Source organism: Saccostrea cucullata, unplaced genomic scaffold, assembly GCF_032062105.1.
Source record: "Saccostrea cucullata isolate Sc308-1 unplaced genomic scaffold, CSIRO_AGI_Scuc_v1 ctg1222, whole genome shotgun sequence".
Classification (NCBI taxonomy): domain Eukaryota; kingdom Metazoa; phylum Mollusca; class Bivalvia; order Ostreida; family Ostreidae; genus Saccostrea; species Saccostrea cuccullata.
The window spans coordinates 8,658-34,562 of NW_026919891.1; the positions used below are offsets into that span (position 1 = coordinate 8,658).

General features: G+C 31.0%; 1 protein-coding gene across 1 annotated transcript; it reads left to right on the top strand.

The window, feature by feature from the left end:
* Nucleotides 1-24,170: 24,170 nt before the first annotated feature.
* On the top strand, nt 24,171-25,019 carry LOC134239699 (uncharacterized). The gene has a single exon (XM_062721861.1). It carries the CDS (start codon nt 24,171-24,173, stop codon nt 25,017-25,019), a length of 849 nt encoding a protein of 282 aa, XP_062577845.1.
* Nucleotides 25,020-25,905: the final 886 nt, after the last annotated feature.

Sequence of the window (25,905 nt, forward strand, 5' to 3'; positions counted from 1 at the left end):
AAACCACAATGGGACATGGAAATCGGTCCTTCGGATTAGACCGTAGAAACCGAGGTTCCGTATCACAGTAAATGTTTGGCACAAAAAGATCCCTTACTGCTCAATCTCATTATTGTTATATTGTTAATTAATTTTCGAGACCAAAAAAAGAAAAAATCATCGATGTATAGAGAGTCGTTCAACTAAAATTGTGCTACATATATGAACATGTGAAAAATACAAAAGTACCTCTCTGTTACACATGTAAATAAGATAAAATTGACAAAATGAACATTCACGTCATACTTATATATACAGAGAAATTATAAGCAGATGTAAAGATATAGTTTTTTTAATTGAGTGTTGAGTACCTTTAATATAAAGTACAACATTTAATATAAAACTTAACTAGGTCCTTCGACATTACAAACACATTAAAATGACTCGTTTAAGTCTTTATTAGCAATTATTTTAAATGTTTTTTAGCTCGCCTGAGCCGAAGCCTCAAGCAAAAGAACTAGGAGCGGTATTTACTTATTATGGCCGCAGATTTTTGCATATTTTTATCTCCAATATTTTATGCATCATTGTTGTTTCAGAAACTGGGAAGGATGTGTACTTTATTCACATCTGTTAAAAAAATGACGTGTTACTTACTATGACGTCATAATATCGCGCCAAAACAGTGCGTTCAATATAAAATGAGAAACAAGAAATCTGTGAGCCAATGCTCACTAGTAATACCCCCACTATGATGTAAATAAGCACTATCATGTAAAGGTAAAGATCCATACCAAACTATAAAAATAACGGAACTATATATTTTTTTTGAAACTTCTCAGAATCTTAACTAAGTATTTGTCCTTTCCAGATCTGTGTAAATTTTGGGGTCAACCGGGCCTCCTTTTGAAATGATTGTTACTAAAAATAGACTCATGCAATTGCGGAAATACAGTAATTAAGATATTTATGCTAGCTTTCTAAAATTAAAAGAAAAATTTTAACAAATGAATTATAGAGAAAATATTCTTGTTTAACGGTTAAATTATTTTTTTTAATCCGTTGATCCACTTAATATTACTTTCTAGGGCGAATTAAACATATTTAGCTCAAAATTATAAAACTAATTTCTATTAAAAATAAATTGCTGCTTGATATTCTAACTACAGATTTCTTTTTAAAATTAACACGTTATTTTCCAACAGTCTCTCCCTTTTATGGCATTAAAATTAAGTGGGGCAGCGGGCATCATACAAGAAATTTTCACATTTTTAAGGTTTCGTCAAAGGTCAACATGTCTAAAAAATTATTTTTACAATTGCTCCAAAACTATGTGTGGTATAAACTCAAAACGTTAACAATTTTTAAATATATCACTGATTAATAGATAGAAAGTTTTACTTGATAACAAATATTTTTAAAAAGATATTGTTTTTAGAAAAATTGTATCAGAAAATGTGCATATTTAAAAAAAAATGCACCTGCTTAATTCTGTCCTTTTTGTGTAAACTAACATTGTAGAAATAATATATGTTTATCATTAAAGGACAAGTTGGACATGAATGGTCTTTGAAAGGCTGTTATTGAAAGCATGACATGTATAAAGACAAGACCCCTATAGAATCCGCCATTGGCAGTGTACTTTCACTTTCAAGTCTTAACATTTGGACAAAATAAACAGGGAAAACAACTTTCCAGAGGCTATCCAAGTCCAACTTGCCCTTCATTGATAAACATCTTTTGTTTCTGCAATGATGATTTTCACTAACAGCACGGAATTAATTAGGTGTATTTTTTTTGAAAATATATGCATTTTTAAGAAGAATTTTTCTCCATTAATATTATTCCAAGTATTTTTTAATCAACTGATACTTTCTATCTGTTAACAAATAAAAAAAATTCTAAACTGTAAAAGTTTTAACTTTATAAACCACATAGTTTTGGAGGTATTGTTAAAAGAAATTTTTTGGCATGTTGACCTTTGATGAAACCTTAAACCAATTTTGCTGAAAAATGATTATTTGAAAAATCTTTTTAACATCTATAATTTTATGAGTTGGGTGCAAAAATTGCTTTAAATATTTAAAAGTATCGTTAATAAAACATAATAAGTCTGGTTTAAATTATAAGTTGAATATTTAATGCAGAGACGGCCAAGAATTCGTTTTCACGAGTCACAAGCATAATAGTAATCGGATTCAATCTTCGAAATATTCTATATACCGTTAATGCGCATGTGTGACGTTATGACGGAAGAGAAAGAAGGAACACTGCGACATTTAAGTCCGGACACGACAAAGTCCGGACTTTTAGGTACCCTTTCGAAAAGACCTACATTAGATTTTTTTCTATATTTTGGTGGGATTTTTTTTTCTGACCTCATCATGTCAATCTCAACTTCCACATTGTAGTAGTTTTCTCATAAACCTCTGTCAAAACCTAAAATCCCATGGGAGAATGGCGGGATTTTTCATCCCACCAAAAATCCCACCAAAATCCCATGGGAGAAAAAGTACTGTGGGATAATTTCTCCCACATGGGAAAAAAAATCCCACGGTTGTTGCAAAAATGGGATTATTTTTCCCACAGGACAAAATATCCCACTAATTGATGTCAATATAGGATTTATCCCATATTTTTGGTATGTGATGGGAGAAATTATCCCACCAACCTATTAAATATATAACAAATCTGAAATAACCACAATAAGTAACCTTAAGCACCTTTAAGAGTGGTGTTTTACTTCTAGTGCCGAAGAATGTAACATGTAGTATTCTCAAAATATTTTTTTTTTTCATTAACATTTTTTGTTATTTACCCCCAATAAGGCATATTGTCTTGCTACTGATGATTTGTCTGTCCACCATCAGTTGCCATTCATTTTCTTTGCAGTGGTTGTACACATTGAAATGATATTTTATTTGTATTTATCATATGAATATCTAGGTCTAAGCAGGTTATCTATGTTACAATATATTTCTTTAACTTCTCTGAATGATTATGATTATAATGACAGCTGCTAATTTAACATAATTAATTAACATGATTAATGAATCCAAGATATGAACTTCATAATTCTGACAGTACTTTTTACATGTCTTTCAATTAAAAATGTGTCAAAGTCACAGATTTGTACTTCTGTTATTGTGTTTGATACAGTCATATTTCATTATTTGTTCACATGTAACATGTACCTTTGTTCACATGTAACATGCTCCTTCCTAACACTTCTTTCTGATAATAAAATGTATTTCTTTTTATTTACACCTGTTTAGTCTCTGTTGAAAGGTGAATTTACCCAAGGCTCATATACAGCTATACTATCTGTACCAGTTGATATAACTTTGACCATTTACTGATTTATATACTCACTTGCTAGTTGTTTCACTTTGTGTTGAGATGATAATGAACTAATTCAAGCATGTTAAACCAATATCTCAAAGAAATGAATATGAATGAGACTAAATTGATTTAAATGTACGTGAATTAATCCTGAAAATTTAGTCTTTAAATCAATTATTGACTTAAATCTGATCAAATCACCAAATTCTTCTTTCCGAGTTCTTGCATCTCCGTTGCGACAATTCATCAAATGATGTATTATTTTACTACGATTGCCAAGCGCAGTTGAGATCTCAGATGATTTACAGTCAACTCGTACACAAACCAAGTCGTACTTAAGGTTTTAAAAAAATTGAGGAGTCAACTCCTCTACAAAGGTTTTTCTTTATGCCTCTGATTTTTCCTATACCATTATGCGCAGATTGTCTTTGTTTTCCCGGTGTAATTATTAGTATATAGGTCCCTGCTCCTACATATTTTAATATTGTAAAGGTAATATATTATATCATTTTAGACAACTAAATTAAATTGATTAATAAACATCACTGCAACAAGATATACATGTATGTAAAATTTTACATTTTAACATTAGTCTTCTTTTTGTAAGTGCAAGTAATATATGTGGATATAAATGTAACTTGATATAATGCAGATAAGAAAGTTATCATAAATATTTCAACAACATTTAAACAACAACAAAAATAATATTCCAAATTGGCTTAATATGATTGAGAAAAAAAAATTAAAAAAAATGGTCATTTAAAGGCAGAGAACTTTTACCGGGTGGTATTTTTATTCCAGGTGAGGGAGAGGCTAATTTTGTACAGGTGTGATTGCCTTGGAGCTTATGAGCACTCTACCTGCAGGAATGGATACACAGTGAAATACCCTAATTAAGGTGTCATTACAATGTATAACTAATTATACCTGTGATAGGGATTTTAAAACAACTTAGAATAAGGCTTCTCAAGTACCAAGGTATTGAATTATATATTTTTTAATGTTTAATTTAACATCCCTATCCTTTAAAAAAAAATATTATATCATATACTATAAACTGCCTTTATGAGGATCTCACCATTATGACTCTTCGAGCATAACATAATTATGGATTCTCCCCAAGAAAATTTTTGTCCTTTAATATTTACAAATTATAATTTCAGATTTCGAAAGTTCATGCTTTTATAAGAAAAAAAAAAATCCCATACTTGCCAAATTTCATTCAAAAATGAAAAGGTTATGACCATATAAGAGAACTGAACACACCGGTACGACTGACTGCATATAGCTTTGTTATGGATTCTCCCTATGTAAATTTCAGATCTTTTACAATTTATCATGTAAGATTTACATAGTTTATGCCATTGCAAGAAATATAAAACCAATTATAGACTTGCCAAATTTCAGTGAAAAAGGAAAAAGTTTTAACCATTTAAGGAAACTAAACACACCTGTATGACTGACTGCATTATTATAGCCTGGTGATGGATTCTCCCTAGTATGTAAATTTCAGTTCTCTTACAATCGATCATGTAAGATTTACAAAGTTCTTGCCACTGTTAGAAAAATAAAACCATACTTGCCAAATTTCAGTGAAAGAGAAAAAAGTTATGATCATTTAAGAGAACACACCAGAGTATGTTACGCCTGACTGAATTTAACCTGGTGATGGATTCTCCCTATGTAAATTCAGTTCTCTTACCGCTTATCATGCAAGATTTACAAAATTTATGCCATTGCAAGAAAAATTAAACCAAACTTGACAAATTTCATTGAAAAATGAAAAAAAGTTATTACCATTTAAGAGAATTAACACACCAGAGTACGCCTGACTAAATATAGCCTGGTGATGGATTCTCCCTAGGTAAATTTCAGTTCTCTTACCACTTATCATGCAAGATTTACAAAATTTATGCCATTGCAAGAAAAATAAAACCAAACTTGCCAAATTTCAGTGAAAGAGAAAAAAGTTATGACCATTTAAGAGAACACACCAGAGTATGTTACGCCTGACTGAATATAACCTGGTGATGGATTCTCCCTATGTAAATTCAGTTCTCTTACCGCTTATCATGCAAGATTTACAAAATTTATGCCATTGCAAGAAAAATTAAACCAAACTTGACAAATTTCATTGAAAAATGAAAAAGAGTTATTACCATTTAAGAGAATTAACACACCAGAGTACGCCTGACTAAATATAGCCTGGTGATGGATTCTCCCTAGGTAAATTTCAGTTCTCTTACCGCTTATCATGCAAGATTTACAAAATTTATGCCATTGTAAGAAAAATAAAACCAAACTTGCCAAATTTCATTGAAAAATGAAAAAGTGTTGACCATTTAAGGGAACTGAACACACCGGTATGACTGCATATAGCCTGGTGATGGATTCTCCCTATGTAAATTTCAGTTCTCTTACCGCTTATCATGCAAGATTTACAAAACTTATGCCATTGTTAGAAAAATAAAACCAAACTTGCCAAATTTCATTAAAAAATGAAAAAGTTATTACCATTTAAGAGAACACACCCCGGTACTATTGACTGAATATAGCCTGGTGATGGATTCTGGATCCCTATGTAAATTTCAGATCTCTTACAATTTATCATGTAAGATTTATAAAGTTTATGCCATTTTAAGAAATATAAAACTATACTTACCAAATTTCAGTGAAAAAGGAAAAAGTTTTGGCCATTTAAGGGAACTGAACACACCGGTATGACTGCATGACTGCATATAGCCTGGTGATAAATTCTCCCTATTTAAATTTCAGATCTCTTACAATTTATCATGTAAGATTTAGAGAGTTTATACCATTGTAAGAAATATAAAACCATACTTGCTAAATTTCATTGAGAGGGGGAAAAATTATGACCATTTAAGAGAATACACCATTGACTGGGTATAATCTAATGATGGATTCTCCAAATATAAGAAGATATTGAAAAATATATTATACATGTATGAATTCTTAGTTATCATGGTTATTGAAATAAGTTGCAACAGATTTTTGAATGAGTCTTACATCAGAGACATAAATACCAGATATTACTAGCTCACTGCTCACATCCAAATATGTTGAATTTTTCACTTAAAAGATATCATTTTCATGACTGTTTTCATTGGTAATTACACTTGTCAATATAATTATCAATTAATAAAATTTCAAAAAATAGTATCTATTAATAATGATAATTAATATTTTATGTATGTTCATCAATCAACACTTTGAAATGTTCTCTTTACTTGGAAAACTTTTGAAAATAATTTTGAGAGTAGTTACTCTGAAACAAGCTACCAGTATATGTGTATTTCATTGGTAATTACACAATATAATTATCAATTAATAAAATTTCAAAAAATTGTATCTATTAATAATGATGATTAATATTTTATGTATGTTCATCAATCAACACTTTGAAATGTGCTCTTTACTTGGAAAAACTTTTGAAAATAATTTTGAGAGTAGTTACTCTGAAACAAGCTACCAGGGTATCTACATACACAATTGGATTAAATAAACAGGAAACGGCACGTGTACTGATCAGTCATGCAGTGTGGAGATGAATTCTGGAATATATGTGTATATCATCGTATAGACTTAAACTCTGAAAGGTGTGAGAACCTTCCTTCGGGCAAAATTTCAATATATTTACAAAGGTGTGAAATTTAAGGTGTGAAATTCACTGATTTCAGGTTGATTGCTCTTGTACAAAGTTAAAAAGATATTTTTAGAATTAATTAATTGAAAACATCTCTTTCATAACAACACTAATAAAAGGGATTTTAATTAAAACTGCAATTAAATCAATCGGGTACTGCTTTGCATGCAAGCATTCAGTGGTCAGACTATCAATGGCTTCCTCTCTCTCTTTCTCTCTCTTGACACAGTATAAAATTATTGCATCAGCGGTATGAGAGAGAGAAAACATCGCACACGGCCGGGAATTTAAAAAGTTTTGATTTGGGTCATTTTAATGAAAATTGTCAGTCGGTCGGGAGAAAGCAACTATAAACACTTTATTTGAAAAGATGACATCATTGTTATTTTTTAATCGTTCTAGAAAGACCACATACACATGTACATATTTTTAAAAAAAAATTATTCTGTTACATATATATGTTAGTTGTATATCAACACTTGAGGGAAAGTTTCGATCGAATAGATCAAGTAAAATGCATACTGAAATAATCAGGCCTCTGAAAGCCTTTTCTGTTTTCTTTTTGGATGGGATGGGGTTTAATATAAATTCTAAAATTTTATTCCATAATATTCGCAGCGTAATTGAAACGTCGGGGGTCTCTTTAGTTGTTGTTTACTGAATTACGAGAAAATGTAAAAGGAATATTATTTTTGCTTTCCGTCATTTGGCGACTGTAGATGGTGTACTGTATACTTTGCTCTTCTTTACTTTCAATATCAATTAATCCAATTACACTATTACTGTTGACTGAAATTTTTAGTAATTGTGTATTCTGGAATTCCAATCGCGACGTAGATAATTCAATATGAAGATTAAACTGTGCTTTTGAAGGACATTAATTAAACAAGCAGTATAACCTGAAAACAAGAGGAGAAACATACATATACATCTGAAATATTACATTCCAAGGTTATAAACCAAGAGTTCCCCGGGGACAGCTTTACTTACTTAAGATAATTTAAATCAATAATCTATAAATTATTATTTTTCTATAATAAACTTTCAAAGAAAAAGTTATCGTCTTACGTATTGTAAAATAAAAAAATACATTAGCTATAATTATTGTTTAGTTTAAAAAATAATTCTAGGTAATGAAATGATCATATGTATAAATTTTCAAATCTTCATATTCGATCTTAGGAAGGGACATAACTCTGCAAAGCGGAGACTAGATCGGATATGAGAGATTTTGAAAGCAAGAATTAAAACTTTTATTTTGTGTATCATTTATTTTCCCATAAACTTTTAGACAACCTATAATAGGTTTTTTTTTCGTAAATGGCAAAAGACCTTACTTCGAAATATTGACCATGTATTAACTTAAACTGAACGTGAATTTTTTTTGTGTTATCTTTCATCCGAGTTGGAATTCACGGAAATTTTATCAAAATTATTGGTTTTATTTATTTTCATAATCTCACATTATGTTTGATTAATATTACAGCAACTATAGAGTTTGGAGTTAAACCTTTTCATCCTTCTTTTGCTAACTCCCGAGAAAAAATATCTACACGCTCCAGATGTAGATTTTCCACTACCATCACTAATTCTTTTTTACTTCTGAACAAACTGACATTTTTTAATGCTGAACAAACTGACATTTGAAATAAAATATGTTAAGAGTTCAAAAACCTATAAGGAAAAAAAAGATGTTTAATAAATCATTATATTCCTTCAAAAGCAGATCTTAATAAGAACATTTTAAAACTTTAAATGAAAAAAAAAATTAACAAATTAATTGTTAATAAAATTTTTTTTAAAAATTAAACACGCTTGCAATCTTTTATATACTTCCTCAGATGAGGTAGAAATGATGAACCATATATAATTTTAAAATCTGAAATAAACATTTTGAAACTTGTACATGTAGACAGTGCTCGAAGACGGGACTAAACGCCTATTGTTATGCAATAAATAAGAAATGGCAGGTGTCAGTATGTAGGTGTGGATCCGAATCCTGTAATATACACATGTGCGTGTATGTGTACCCCTCGGAATACAGCCCTGAGGGTGAATCTTACAATAGATTTTCAATCCTCTGTGTATAGAGTGGTTCGACCATGCTCTGTGCACCGAAGTTAATAAACAATGATTGAATAATGTGCCTCCTCTATCATACCTAGTACGCGATGTCCATGCATTTGCAATGTGGAATAAAAGTAATATTAAAATTATAAAATAAAATGTATAAAATTTATTTTATTGTATAGCAATATAGCATGTTGTTATACCATCTGGCACAACACAAAACTTTTATTAATTGATAGTTAATTCTTTCAATTAAAAAAAAATCATGGAAATGAAAAATAAATCAACTGATGATTCAGGCAGGTAGCATCGTTTTTAAAAGGGGGAGCCAGACGATAGTTTGTTTTTTTTTAATTTATTATTTTAAATTATTTGGCCTGGAGAAGTTGATAAGCACAAATTAAAAAAAAAAAAACATTGCCCAATTACGCAAGTTTCTATATTCGGAAATGCTATTTTGAGGGGGGGGGGGGCAACTTTTTCTTATGCCGACTTCTTACTGTACCATTTTGGGGTATAATATACTGCATTTTCTTTATATTACTTTACCGTTGTATTAACTTGGTAGAGGAGGGGGGATTTAGCTGTATTTCAATGAATATTTTTAATAGAAAACTGAGTAATGTTGGTATCTTACATATGCTTGTTACAGTAAATTAATTATGAGAAAAAAAAAATTAATTAGAACAAGACCAGATTGAGCAGTTAATATACAGTTGATATAAGTAGATTTGAAAATTCCAATTAGAAAAATAATAAATCTACTGCAGTTGGGTTATCATCTTTTCGGCCTTTTAGTGAACACTAGGTCAAAGTCAATTCGGCCTTTTCCAGGTGTCCACACTTGGTCAAAATCAAATGAGCGATTCATAAGTATACCTTAGGTATACACACCGTCATGTCAACATTGAAGATGGTAAAAGTGAAGACAAGGATGCAATTAATTTCATTTGAAATAAATTATAAATAATTTATAAATATTTGAACACTTTATTTAATATACGTAATAATAAATGGTTTAGATAAACATAATTATTTAGCAATATTTTTAATAATGAATAAACAGTCACGATCGGTTTTTAAACAAATCTGAATATTTTAGACCCCCAAAAATTTTTTAAACTATCGAAATTGTTATAAATAATATCAGAACGAAACCATAGCGGGTCGAACAAGGAAAAGGGTATGATGGGTTACCCACCCGCATTCTTTAGTCCACACTTGGTCAAAATCAAATGAGCGCTTTGTAAGAAGACCACCGTCATGATGATGGAAGTAAGAAGTTTACCAAACTTTATTTTAACAAGGGTTAATTCACGCAGGTTTTTAAATCAGTTTGATTGATTTAGCGTGTGTGAATTACTCCATTAACATCATCCCCCAAAATTTCCATTGGAATTCTGCTGTCAGTGTCTGAAGAAATGAATATGAACAAGATGAGTGATGTAATTACATAACGTTTATTAGTTTTTTGTCTTACCCAAGGGAGGAGGAATATGTTTTTGCATGGAAAGCTTTTTCCCACAAGTTGCAACTAGGATGTCACATATCAGTTAGATTTTAATGTCACATTGTGCCTGTCTAAGGTTAATCAAGTTCAAGTTCAGTGTATTTTTATGGATACTAATAAAAGTTCGGTCTGACATTGGGAATAAATTCAAAAATGAAGCCCCAAATGGGGGGAGGGGGATTTATGTTCTTTTATGGGTACTCACAAGGGTGGATCTGATCAACTGCTGCAGTGGTATAGATGTAAAATCTCTATTTTTCTTTAAAAAAAAAATGTGAACCAAAAATTATCACGTCAAAATCAAAGAACCAATCATATGATATTTATGGAAGTACCTTATCAGAGTTCCCGAAACTAGTCAAAAATATGTCGGACAATTGTGGCAAAATTCACCGGACAGTTGTAAAATTTACCGGACATTAATTTTTTGTATGTAAATTTAACATATTATAGGATTGGAAATTGTAACGATATAATAAATAATATGTGTAAATAAAAAGATGGCAAATGCAGATTTTTTTTAAAAAAATTATTAAAATATTTTCTATAAGGCCTGTGTATGCAGGAGAGAGACCAACGCTTAATTCATCGTAAGAATTATTATGTCCTTTCTGACAGATTTTTTTTATATTTTTTTTAAAATAAAAATCTGCAACATGATAACTCTTGATTGTTTGGAATTAGTGGGAAATATGTGTTGTTTTCCAAGGCTTTTTTCTTTTGGATTTTGGTATTTTATGTGCCAGGAAAAATATTACGTAAAATATCCAACTCGTTTTAAAAAGCCTGGAAAACGTCCGATATTTCTGACTAGTTAAAATTTATTATACAACACAGTTAAAAATATGTACTAATGATATAAAGATATGCAAATTTATCATGAAAATGATGATTTTAAGTGAATTTGTTGTCGTTTTACTACATTCAAGTCAGTCCGCTATGTTTAGAAAAGGGGAAAAACGCGCATGTATTTTTGCTATCAAATACATTAAAAAAAATCCAGAAGATGGTATAATATTATCATGCTAATAGATTAAATTATAGAAAAAATAATAAATGGTAACAAATTGTCTGTAATCAAGCAGGCAAGCAACCCTGCAACTTCTTCCTTCAAAACGAAAGTAGATTGTCACATTTTTTTACTGTCAGAACTACAGAGTGCATATATTTATCAGAGGGAAAATATTTGTTTGACAGTGTTTTTAAAACTGTTTTTCCTCAGACTTATGGAAATTATTATTTTAATATGTAGCTTTTTATATTAGACAATCACCGTCTACGACGTTCGATCCTGATATTTAAAGTCTTAAACTTTTTTTGCCAAGTATATTTTTAGTTTCTACATACATAGCTTAATTAAAATTCAAATCAAAAAATTCAACGCTTCTTTTGGCGCTACAGTACATTTAATATGACCTTCTTGCACTGAAATTTGTGTCTTCATTGAAAATTAAATTTTTGACGTTTTCCCTCCAATATTTTTATCCAATTAAAGCATGAAACAAAATGAACTCTAAGTTTGTTTAAAAAAAGACACTTAAAAATTCTGACTAAGAAATAGTTTCAAATTGCTTCCCATAATCAATCATTTGACCTTTCTGCACTAATAAAAAGAGATTTTTCTAGCATTGAAAATTTAATAAGCAAGAAAATTATTTTAAAGTCTTAAACTTTTTCTGATTTTAAGCAAATAGGTCAAATTTATCTTGAATATTAAGAAACGAACATCAAAAGTGGGGGTATATGATGTAAATTTTCAGATATTACTAAAAAAATGTCAATTTTACGTTAAGATTGGCTAAATTTTTCCCCGGATTTTCAGAATATATTGACTATATTTGTCACATTTTGTTGATAGAATTCATAAGAAATAATTTAATAGATATTTTAGAACCAGCATAACACATTTCACTGCAAAAAACAGCTTTGTGTGCAACCAGGATGGAAAAATAGGAATCCAAAATTAACAGTAATGTTATAGTTCAAAATGGAAAAACTGATCATTTTCTCCTAAAAAACCTTCCGCCACAAAATGTAGTCCTTAACTGAATTCTTCTTAAATAGAATTTAATCGCGGTTTTTTCACTGGATATAGTTAAATTTGCACTGTAGAATTCAGATTTAATGTTAGAACTTAAAAATGATGCAGAATTTTATAAATAAAGGACCTGACCTAGATACGCTAAAAATCTCAGGATCGAACGTCCTTAAACAAGATCTGGCGCGCCCCTGACGTTTTTTTCATTCCTTTAGTTTTGCATTTGTTTATTGTCAGGACAATTGAATTAAATGATTTTGTTAAGATTATATGTAAACGTTATACAGTCTGTAAAAAAACCATCGGACATTTTGACCGATAAAATTAAGATTTTACCGGTCCCATTCAAAGTTTACCGGAGATCCCCGGTGGACCGGTGCGTTTCGGGAACTCTGCCTTATGGAATCATAATTTTTTTTTTTTGGTATCATGTGAATTATTCATATTTGGTGAAATGTTGTTCTAAAAGCCATGATAGCATATGTATACGACATATTTTGTGAAATATGAAAGACCTATCATATGTCATTAAAATGTAATCTAGCACCACTTTTTTGAATTAGGTCAAACATGAAGGTAAATACTAAGGTGTCAGATATAGCATGCACAGAAATATCATGTCACAGATGTAACATGCACATGTAAAATATGAAACCCTATCTCTTCTAAATCAAAAGTCAAAAGGATTTTTGAAAAGTAGGTCATACTTCAAGGTCAAGGTACCATGGTCAAAAATCATTATTAGTTAAAAACATAGTTACATGTACTAGTTCATTATGAAAGGAATTACCAGAGGGAATGCATGTCTAATCTGAGCATGTCGAAAGCCCTATCTCATCTCATTCAAAAGTTATGACCAAGGTTTTAAGTTTTTGTGACAGATGAGCATACCAACAGACTTACAGATGACATATGATAAGATTCAATTATTAATTATCATGAAATCTTGCATTTGATAAAAAGGATGACAAAAATCAATAGAACCATTCACTAAGAGGGATTGACTGACCTTGACATGATGTTGCATATACCCGGTAGATGCTTTTTATAAAAATTTAGGTCTTCTTTTAAATAATTAACAATAATTTATATTTAGGAAGTTTAAGTAGCTGACATAATAAAAAATATATCAAGTTTGACATACATTTAGATCTATTTCAATGCAAAAGCAATATCGATCAATATCGCCTGACTGCATTATGCAGAATGAAAATTCAGTTCTCTAAAGGTCATACGCAACATACCGGTAGTTTGAACTTTATAAGAATCTTCCCTGGAGTTTCAGAGTTTCACTTAATGAAGGACCTGGGTATAATACTTTGAATGTCTTTATATGGATTTGTACACCTCTTCTAAAACTATGTTTGATGAAAAAGAAATCTGGAAATTATGTTCTGTAATTATGCCCCCGGATCGGAAGATCGGGGGTATATTGTTTATGTCCTGCCTGTCTGTCTGTCTGTCTGTCCCCCAACTTTAACCTAGCCCATAACTATTGAGTGGTAGGGGCTATGGCTTTCATAATTCATAGGTATGTTACTTGTGACATAACCTTTCTTTGGGTACCACCAAATTTGACCTCTTGACCTTGACCTTGGAGATTGACCTACTTTTTTTAGTCCCCTACCGGTGAAACCGAGGGGGACTATAGGTTTCCTCTGCGTCCGTCCGTCCGTCTGTCTAGCTGTCTGTCCCCGTCAGTCTGTCCCACTTGGTTTTCCACACTTTTTTTCTAAACGCTTGCAGATATTGAGCTCAATTTTGGTATGTGAGTGTATCTTAATGAGTTACAGATCAAGTTTGAATTTTGCTTTGCTTCATTGATTTTTGACAGAATTAGGGCATTTTGAATATTTTTTCATAATCGCTTAATTGAGATCGGATTCGAAATGCGCTAACTTCCGATTGTCGACAAAAATATGAAGCGAGGAAAGGACGGTGGAGAAATGAGTTGAATTTTCGTCTTAATGTGGATTATTTTATTTGTTTTAAGGCATTTACAACTTGAAAATCTTTCAGTTTTACCTTGGACATGACTTTTGCATATTATGAAATGACATCCAGAAGAAAAAGGGGAACCCGGCAGGGGACATGTATTGCTTATGCAATACTCTCAGAATGCTTGTTCTATTTGTTATCAACTTTAACTTTCGCCATAACTTTTGAACAGATCAAGATAGAGACTTCATATATAAAATGCATAGACTCCACTAATTAAGCACTTTCAATTGACACCAAGGACAATGACCTTTTGACCCTGACTGTGACCTATATGCTAAAATTAGATTTTTTCGAATTTTCGGTATAACTTTTAAACAATAGGAGATAGAGACTTGATATTTGGTATGCCTACTTCACTAGTTAAGTGCTTTCAAACGACACCGAGGTCAATGACCCTGTGACCTTGACTGTAACCTTTATGCTAAGAATAGCTTTTTCAAACTTTGTTGCTGTGGGGGCACAGTGTTTCACAAACACATCTTGTTTTTGTATATTTCTTTGAATAATGCAAACATTTTCACAATTTGATATTTTTTCAAAACCCCTAGTAACACTAAATTAGAAACATAAAGAATTATTGTTCACTTCCAACATATAAATTCTAACATTAATTATAGTGAACATAATGTACATGTATGTAAAAACTTAATTGATTTGTTATCCAATGTAGTTTTAATAGTCAAGCTGATGGATGTGATCATGGTGATAGGGATACATTTCAAAAACTAACTAGTGGTAAATAAAGCACCGTAGTATTAAACTTTGAATGCATTGATAAAAATGTCTTATTTCATCATGTTCATTACATGTACCTGGGGTTTTTTTTCCCGGTAGGTGGTTATTTCAGTTAGGTTAATAAAGAGAAACATACGAGATGTAATTAAATTTCATTCTTATATATTCATTCATAAAGATGATGAAGATACCCAACATAATGATTAAAAGATAAAGAGAATAAATCAGATTGGTGATCAATATCCAAAAGACAGGATGGTGGATCTAAAGGGAATAGGTTCCAATATTTTCCTTTGTTTATTGCATGGTTTTGAATTTCACATTTACCCCAGACAAATCAAAATGAGTTATTTGTAGGTTGATCTAATTAAGAGGCTTTATCTTTTTGATTATGGCTAATTGATTTCAAACAGTTTGCTTATAAGTCATGTGATATCATGGTCCAAATTTATGAGTGGTGGATCCAAGGGGAGTTGATATTGAAGTTTTAATTACTTATCATGCTTATTGTAGATCATCATACTCATAATTATTGCACATTTATTTAAACATTTAAGTAACCTTTCTTTGTGTGATAAGTGATGGATTAAAGGCATGTATATTTCACCAGTAATTGTTTTGATAGTTGAGGTGGATCCAAGGGGGTGGATAGATATATTTTTAAATATTAAATTTTGTAATGTGTCAAAGGAATCAATAATGATCATGTGATGTTTATGGTTAATTGATTTTAAACATTTAACCTATATATATCATGTGTGATCAAAATCTAAACTTATAAGTGGTGGATCCAAGGGGGTGGATATTAATCTTTTTTAAATATTTGTGGTGGGTGCAGGATCAAAGAATATTAATGATCAATGATTGTGGTTAATTTATATCAGACATTTAGCTTATATGTCATGTTTGATCATGATCTTAATTTTAAAGTGATGGGTCCAAGGGGGAGTGGATATTTATGTTATGTAGTAGTTGTGGTTGATCCAAGGGGAGTGGATATTAATTTTAAATACATGTATTTGTGATGGGTAAAAGGATATTAATGATTATAGGCTTATAGCTAATTGATTTCAAACATTAAGATTATATGTCATGTATGATCAAGATCTAAACTTATAAGTGGTGGATCCATGGGGAGTGGATATTAATTTTATTTTTTTTTTAAATATTTGTTGTGGATCGAAGGATATAAATGATTATGGCTAACTGATTTCAACATTAAGCTTACATGCCATGTTTGATCATGGTCTTAACTTACATTAGTGGTGGATCCTTGAGGAGTAAATTTTTTATTTTAAAATATTTGTGGTGGATCAAAGGATTTCTTTATTATAGTTTTTTAAAAAGAAGAATTGCTGTCCATCCAAGTGTTTACAGAAGATTCCCACTAATGCAGTTTTTTCCATCAGGAAGCAGTTTTGGAAACTGGTCATTACTCAGCAGAATCAGGAGATTTCAGTATTGTATGCAAACAAAGATAAGACAGTGTCACTAGCACAAATTTAAGTCCCCTTTCGGTTGATTGTACTTTTTCTTATCAAATAAAAATCAGTATCTCAGACACTCCTCTTCTCTTGGCAAGTCATTTGGTTGAGTTTTCTCTGGCAATAGTATTTGTTTATGACCCTCACTTTAATTAAAATGGCTCTACAAAAGCAGTTTAACAATGGATATATAACAGTCAATTTTGCATTGTTATGCCTCTAGATCTGCCACATAAAAAATAATTTGAATTTGTATATAATTGAAGATAAAATGCTTCATAAAGTATATTCAGACATTGCATTCTTATCCCATTATTCCCATATCTGCTTATTTATTTATCCCATGGGATTAAAAATACCCAGTATTATGTACTTTGCAGGATTTTTAATCCTAAGAAGGGCAAATATGGGATTTTTAATCCTATGTCGCCTATTATAGGAGAAAAAATCCCATGGGAGAAAAAATCCCTCAAAGATTTTTTTCTCCCATGGGATTTTGGTGGGATTTTTGGTGGGATGAAAAATCCCGCCATTCTCCCATGGGATTTTAGGTTTTGACAGAGGTTTATGAGAAAACTACTACAATGTGGAAGTTGAGATTGACATGATGAGGTCAGAATAAAAAATCCCACCAAAATATAGAAAAAAATCTAATGTAGGTCTTTTCGAAAGGGTACCTAAAAGTCCGGACTTTGTCGTGTCCGGACTTAAATGTCGCAGTGTTATTATCAACGCGTTAGATTTAAACTTTAGGAAGAAATGTATAGCGAGAAATATCATAATATTTGAACCCAATGTTACACGAAAACCAGTAGGCATTTCCGATTTATGTGTTAAATTGAAGCCTGAATCGAACAGGTGGTCAAAATGGCGTTGGACACCTTGTGTATTTATATATAGAGGGGGTAGAATGTTTCGATATTTGGCTAATTTAGAGACTTACTGATAAAAATTCCGGTGCCTGTGATTAATTATAAGGCACCCCTCATGAACAATAAATATTTGACCGAATTATGCTACTGGGCACAGGGGGGACGGGTTAATTACTGGCTAAAGGGGTTGAAGGTTATTACCGACTGCAAAACATCGGAGAATCTCTCAATCGAGTTTCATTTTGCAAAATATTTAGGCATCCCTTTTATTAACTTAAGTAATACTAGTACACGAAGAAAACCTTTATATAGAAATACTGAATACATCTGTAAGTTGTACAGCTATGGATTACTTCCATAATGAAACGTTTGTTTTCTTCTCCTTTTTTTTCTCAATTGAAATTATTTAAAAGATGATAAAAGCTTTGTTTCCAGGGATAAATTCTGTACTCAGTCTAATTATTACAAACGATTTTAAACGATCACATTTTTATTTAAAAAAAAAATAATGGGAGCCTGAAAATACTAAAATTAATTTTAAAAAATTGGAGAAAAAAATTTAATCGGCATTCGATCCTTTTCTAAAAATCAGCCGATATAAAATATGCACAGAAAAAAGAGGCATGAAAAATCTTGACGATAAGCACAAATTGAAAATTATATCTAATGAATGATTATTTTTGAAAGTTTGCTAAATTCCTATGCAAGGTATAAGTTGTAAAAATACTTTTTAAATTTGAATTTGTTCAATTCGTTAATTATCATTTTGAGCCTTTGAGAAAAAATAAAAATTAAAATACAGATGCTTACAGACATATTGATAGAATTTTTTTTTTTTTTTTTAACAATATTTCATGAAAAATATTTGCCAAATACTCAGTATATGTTCGTTTATACATATCGTGCAAGACTCTTTTTTAAATAATTGTCATATACCATTTACTTATTCGAACATTTAATTGTATGAAAAGTCAATAATGTACATTTCTTAAAACTTTATTATCTTGTTTACTTGTCTTTCTTCCTGTGAGAGAAATAGTTCATAATATTAATAAACAGATGTACTCAGTATCTGTATCAAAATACAGAATGAACAGTGATCGGTCTCAAAAGAAAATGGATCCTTGAAAGTTCCGGTGCCTAGGAGAAGTAAGCATCCCCAATGACAGGTCACACCTGCTGACCCGCAGTGAGCCTACGAAACTGAAGCTCTCTGAAATTAATTAATTCTCTGCTCGTCCATCCGTTTTTCTCAGACTAGCCAGCTAAAGATCTATGTACAGTACTCCAAATCAATTAATCTAAAGAATTTGAATTATCATTTTATTTTCTTTTTGAGTTGTTTGCTATAGTAGCCTTTACAGTTACCTAATTTCAGAATCAATAGAGCACAAGAAACATATATTGACGCAAGCGTCAAAAATCGGCCGCAAACCATTTAATTGTTCCTTTTATGTAGCAGCTAAAGACTGAAAGGGTGATCTGTTTTTAAAATATCTTCTATTTATCTGTTAATATATATCATCGTGACATTAAACGCTTGTGCACGACATTGCATGATTTTCTTAATTTTATAATGCATGTTCAGTATTACATGTATACTGGTGTCTCAATATATCGCGGTACTTAAAAAAATTTGCATAAAAAATGTATTTCCAACTTTTTACTTTAACTTTCATCAAATGATATTCTATGGTCTAACTTTTTAGTGTCAAATCATTTTCCAAGTCTTCATCGTTTAATTTGTAGTCTATCTTTAAAACAGGAAGTCTTATTTACCTCCTAAATTGGAGAGTCTCATAGTAGCGCGGGGGGGGAGGGGGGTAATATTACATAAAAATTAAAACAATTATACAAACTATAGACTTTCAAAACATGAACGTTATTATTGATTTTACTAGATATTAAAATTCAGTGGTCTAAATGTAATAAAAACGGGAATGGAAATCTGTAAAATTACGTTTTATTTGAATAAAAATTTTTCCGACGCATGTTCCATTTTTTTTAATCATCACAAAAATTTACATTCAGACGACAATCAGATAGTTTTATCCGAAAAAAAAAGAGCTATGTACCTGATTTTCTGGAATATACCGCGATACAATGGAACCCGCGATATAACTGTATAATGAGAATCGAATATACATATACATGTAAGCAAAGTACCCCTGGTCCTCTCTAAAGTTTAATGTAATCTACAACTAGATATGCAGTGTAGTTTTGATTTAATAAAAACGCAAAAAACATTTGGGACTCCTTGCTCTCTCTTAGATGAAAAAACTGGACTCTCTCTAGATCCGCCACTACATTTCTTCTCTTTCCGTTTCTTTGAGTTGTAGCGGGAAAATTCTTGGCACATTGTAAAACGTGCATTATCCTCGTCTGCTAGGGCCAAATCTTAATATTCTGTAGCCTGCTAGGTCTTTTGATGAATTAAAATTTAACCATATTTTTGAAAATGTTTATATATGAACATGTGTACACGTCATTTTAAAATAAATATGTACAACAAATCGTGCTTGAATAGAGAAAGCAAAATTGTGCAATATACATAACGCGGTCTTTGCTTTAGACTATGCCCAACACATGTCCTAATTTTCTCCGCACCTCAAACATGTCTAAGTTTCTCAATCAGGATTGGATGAAATATTTACCTCATTCTTTATAAAAAAAATTAATTTCATGTTTATTGTGCGTTCTTGTTAAACATTTAGACGCTCTTTTTAATACACTATTATATTAATGTTAAATATTTTTTTTATTTAAATTGTTTCACTCCGCAGAAACGCACAGCGACTTCAAACTTTCATATCATATAACCGACCGCCTCCTGGCGGCCGGTAATGAAAGCCAATTAAATTTGCAACATCAACATAATTTTTTTTTTGGTTCTGAGCACTTTTGGACTCCACCAATGGAGACAATTAGGGAGAAATTTTTGAAATTGAACTTCCTGTCTTTCAAACTGAAAATCTCAGGTTGATATTTTAAAACAAACATTTGTGACATCAGTCTTGGATGTCATTGGTTATACCATTTAGTTAAGTACTACAAAATTCAGTGTGTCTGCTTCTTCGCTGATGACACTGGAAAAAGATATGCATGCCTACTTTAATATCATGATTCAATGCATTTTTTGTTATTGTACACTGTACATATTCGATGAAAGCATGCTAACCGCTTTTCAGTACTTTCAGTACTTTGATTTACTTTATCATGTTATTTTTTCCTCGTTTTTGCACAGAATATATATATAGTTAGATTAACATATTAAAGTATGACTTGGATGTTTCTAAATGAACAATATTGTAAGTCATGTCATATACCAAGTACACAAAACCTCTGTAAAATTATTTCAACTCCAGTAAAAATAATTTTCTACTTTATTGGAGTAAAAATGCAATGTGGCCATTTAACTCACAATTAATTAACTTAAAAATAAATAAATGTGAGTAGAACGGCCAACCATACTCGTAAGACTTATAGAGAAGGTGGTTTAGTTACATTTATTAGAAAAGAAATATTTAAATATTTTTGCTTTAATACAAGAAAATATATCTGATACTATAGTAGTGTTAATTAAAGCTAAATCATGTTATGCTCATTTAAAAAACCTATACACCTCATATTTTTGTTATTTCCATCTTCCCGGAAGTGTTTTCCATGAACAAGAGATCATCTAGACGTATTTCAATGCTTATATGCACTCCTTATAAAATATATAGCACGCATGGGCGCAGCGAAAGTCCGGATATTCATCCTCCATTAATTAGCATGTTTATTATCTAATCTCCCATGCAGAGTTGTCGTTCGTTCATCAGACACTGATTGTGTGAATCGATGGTAGAGAGAGGTTTATTATCATGTACGGTGTCTTCCCACTTAGCCAAAATTCTGAAATTGATACAGGTGACTGGTTTTGGCTAAGTGGGAATGGCGTACAGGTAAGGGCAGGGAGAGAACAAAAGAAATTTATTACAGGTGTCCTATAGTCTGTTTTAGAATGACCAGTACTATGAATTATTTAAATTCTTCATTTATTATATTTGTTTCTAGGTAATATTTTAAAGTGATGTATTAAATATTAAAATGTCTTTTCTAATTTTTATTAATTACTTTTTTTTTCAAAAAATATATACAAGTTTTTTTTTGCTTTGTCTTTTTGTTTTTTTTTTTCATTGTAATTACAAGGTTTTGTAAGAAATTAATTCTAATTTGTAATTACATGTTTTTCTTTTAAATAATTCATTGTTTTTTCAGCTAAATTAATACATAAAGAATGTTTTATTTTTAAGATATAAAAAAACCCTACAAAATATCACACTGACACTTTAAATTAAGTTACATTAACAGGCATGCAAAAGTTGCCATTCTTACATAAATATACTATTAATCATTTTGATAAATAAAGGTCATATCAAATATTTCATACATGAAAATAACATAACAGTCATTATCAATAACATAACAGTCATTAACATAATATTCAAGTAACTAATATATGTATGACAAATATAGCATAATTATCAACATGTATGGTACTACTCAGTCATAAACACAGTCATAAACATTCTCCAGGAAATCCATCCGTACTTGCACGTAAGCTTACTTAATAAAGTGATGTACATAGTATTTTTTTTTTCTTTTTTAGAATAAGTAAAAAAAAAGGACATTTAATGAACAATAATTGCTTTAATCCTAGGATTTCAAACGGAATTAATAACAATTATGTCCTTTCTAGATTCATTAATTACATCAATTATCAAATAGATACCAACATAGGAAAAGCATCACAGGGCACTCTTGTTTATTTTATCACTATATAATTGCATCTTGTTTATTTATCTCTGGTTTGATAATTATCAAGAATTTATTTTTTCTGTAAAAACTTTATACAAAATATAAGCTTTGAAAGATGAATTACTAAATTAACTATTTCTTTCTTAATTTCTTTCTTTACTGTATTTATTAAACATTTATTTATTATTCTTTTATTAATCAAATAAATAATTAATTAATTTATTTATTTATTTATTTATTTATTTAATAATTAATTAATTAATTAATTAATTAATTTATTTATTTATTTATTTATTTATTTATTTATTTATTTATTTATTTATTTATTTTATTTTTTTAATTTTTTGTTAATACCTATATATATAAGTATATAGGTTAATATATAAATCTCAGGTGAAAATTACAGGTAAATTACAGGTAATCAATCTAAAACAGACTATACACAGGTGACCACTCAGGTGTGAAAATAACAATTTTGGCTAAGTGGGAATAAACCTCATGTACAAGTGTTTTATTTTATGGTCTCTGTTTTGACCTATTATACAAGGAGAGAGTGTGCATAGACTTAAGCCTGTTTCCCGATCCTTACTGAATAATAAGCTCCCCTCCATTATAGGCCAATAATTAAAGAACATTATCCTTTGTACTTTTTTATCATGGTAAATAAGATTATTTCTAATATTACCATTAGTTTTGAAAAGTAATTTAAGAGAAAAGGAGTTTCGCAAACAAATTTTGTAGATTATTTTCTTTTTAAAATGGTTTCTCTTCTTATATGCAGTTCTGTGTTTTAAGTTTTGAAATCCATTGTGTGTTTTTTTTTTTTATTCTGCTAGCAATGTCACATATTGTACTAGATCGTGAGATATTATTTACAATAATTATGGTCAAGCGCGAAAATGAATTCAAATATTTGATAAATATAAGGATTGATATGTTATCTAATTGTTAAAACAAGTGAAAGATACTAGTATTTACATATCAAAACCGCCTAATACTTAATGTGCCGCAGCTATAGCCGGATTTTTGGAGGAACTTTGTAAAATCACTTTTGTAAATTTCTTATATTTAACAAAAATTTTCAAGTGACCCAAAAAAAAAACGAATTGATCAAAGACTTGGTAATAGAATAACAGGGCATATACAGGGCATTTCGACAAAATAAGGAATATGTCACCGTTTTCGCCTTTTTAATGTTGAAAGGAAATAATACATATATGTCTTTAAATGAACGCCAATGGCAATGCATCTAAAAATGAACGACTGTTCAAATTTCCTTGAAAAGAAATCTTTCTGACACGGGACAGGAAGACCACAATGCGTTTGTTAATCTGGTGCTATGTTCTTTGGCTGTTAGAATCAAAGACAGACTAGAAGAGACCCCTTTATTTAGCGTGATTGTGTGAAAGAAATAGATAAATATGTGTCTTTAGCACAATCTGAGAGTTATTAGATTCTCGTTATAAAGCCGTAGTGGCAGTTTACACGGTCCAGCTTGAATCACAGCGGGGACACTGGCGACCCAAAGTAAATTTACGACCCCCATACAGCGTCCCCCGCCCATCAAGGGGGATCTTTATATGATGAGAGATGCCCCGTTAACTTGGTTACAGGCACTTGTTGTATTGAATTGGGGAAGGAATAAACGGTAGTCGTCTGCGGGAACATTGCAATCATGGCAGAGGAAGGCAATAACCAAATTTTCCAAATCGAAGACGAAGAGTCGCCCATAGATTTAACAACAGAAAAAGAAACACAAATCGTATCAAAATGTAAAGGGACTAAAAAATTTGACAAACTTAACCTGTCGGAGGCAGAAATAGAAGAAAGAAGACGATCGGCTAATTTCATGGAAAGACGACGGATGAAGAAAATGTCGTCTGCGCTGGCAGATTTGAGGAGATGTATACCCCAGCAGTACCATTTATATCATCGACGTATGTCTAAGATCCGAACATTGAGGCTGGCTATTGCTTATATCAAAGCACTGACGGATATGCTAGTAAAGGACGACCAAAGACGACACGGTTTGGCATTGTCACAGGCGACACTTCCTGCCTTGGGAATGAGACTTCCGCATGAGCCATTCTCGCCCCTGAGAAGCAGTATGATTATCGCAGCATATGCCGCTCATGGAGCGCAAACTCCCAGACGACAGCTAATGTTCTCCCCGGATACACGTGTCCAAGATATTCCCGGACCTAATACTCAGACACCTGAAAGTTATCACCATCCAGCGTACCGAACACCCGTTAGTCACCCGATGTTTGGGCAGTCTTACTTCCAGACCCCTTTTTCTGATAAACCAACAGCAAAAGCTACAATACCTGCTCCAGAAGACAAAAAAGAAAAAGTCAGGCCGTTCCTGATCGCCAAATGTCCGGCATTCCCGGAGAATTCCGGCAGAAGTTTGCGCCATGTTGGAGTTCGTCGCGAGTCTTCCTGTCGGTTTGCCACAGAAGAATTGGACGGAGTTTGTCCCCTCCCAGAGGAATCCGAGGGTGTGCACGGAGACCGTTTATGACCGGTAAGTGTGAAATTAATATCAATTAGTTTTCTGTTAATCTTACTTTTCTGTTATAAAGACAAAGCTTCTTTGAGCATTTTTCGATACAGTGTTGAAATCAGGCAGGGATTCTGTTGTCAAATCTACCTGATATTCTATAACCTCTGTTCATAAATGCACACTCTCTCTAACAAAATATCAATAGATGTCAATCTTTGTATTAAATTGATTGCTAGTAAAAAAAAAAAGGTTCTGTAGTTGCAGAAGATCATAAAGACTTTTAAATAACCTTTCCTTTTTTTCGAAAATATTTTGAATTTTATTTTGATAATGAAAAAGTTTTTGTACTTTGTGTTTTAAAATTTCTTAAAATTAAATCAATTTAACGTCACACGTCACAACTAAGATATAAGTATGATTTTAATTTATACTTATTGGAACAAATTAAATGTTACTGACACATAAAATTGATACAGTATACATTTTTTGTTTAAATACAACAATATTTTCGAGAAAATAATATTTCCATGTATCACATGCAGGATTGTCATCATCTACAAACTTTTATAACGTAATTTATTGTCTACAGGGAAAAAAACAACCATCCTCACAATGTCAAGGTTTTATGCTTTGGAAAGTTCCGAACCTTGACATTGATAGTATGCACAATTATCTGTATTTATGTTTGAATGATACTAGTACACATGTACATACACATGTATTTGTGCAATTGAAAGTTGAAATTAGAATTTAGAAGGGGTGGATTATAAGGCAAGATGTACTCTGAAAATTCAAATGTCGTGGCGTACGTTATATGGTTTGCTATTTTAGCCTTTGGCCATCACAATCTGAAAAAAAATTACGTTAAAATCAAATGTTTGTTTTGCTACGAAATGTTGATGGT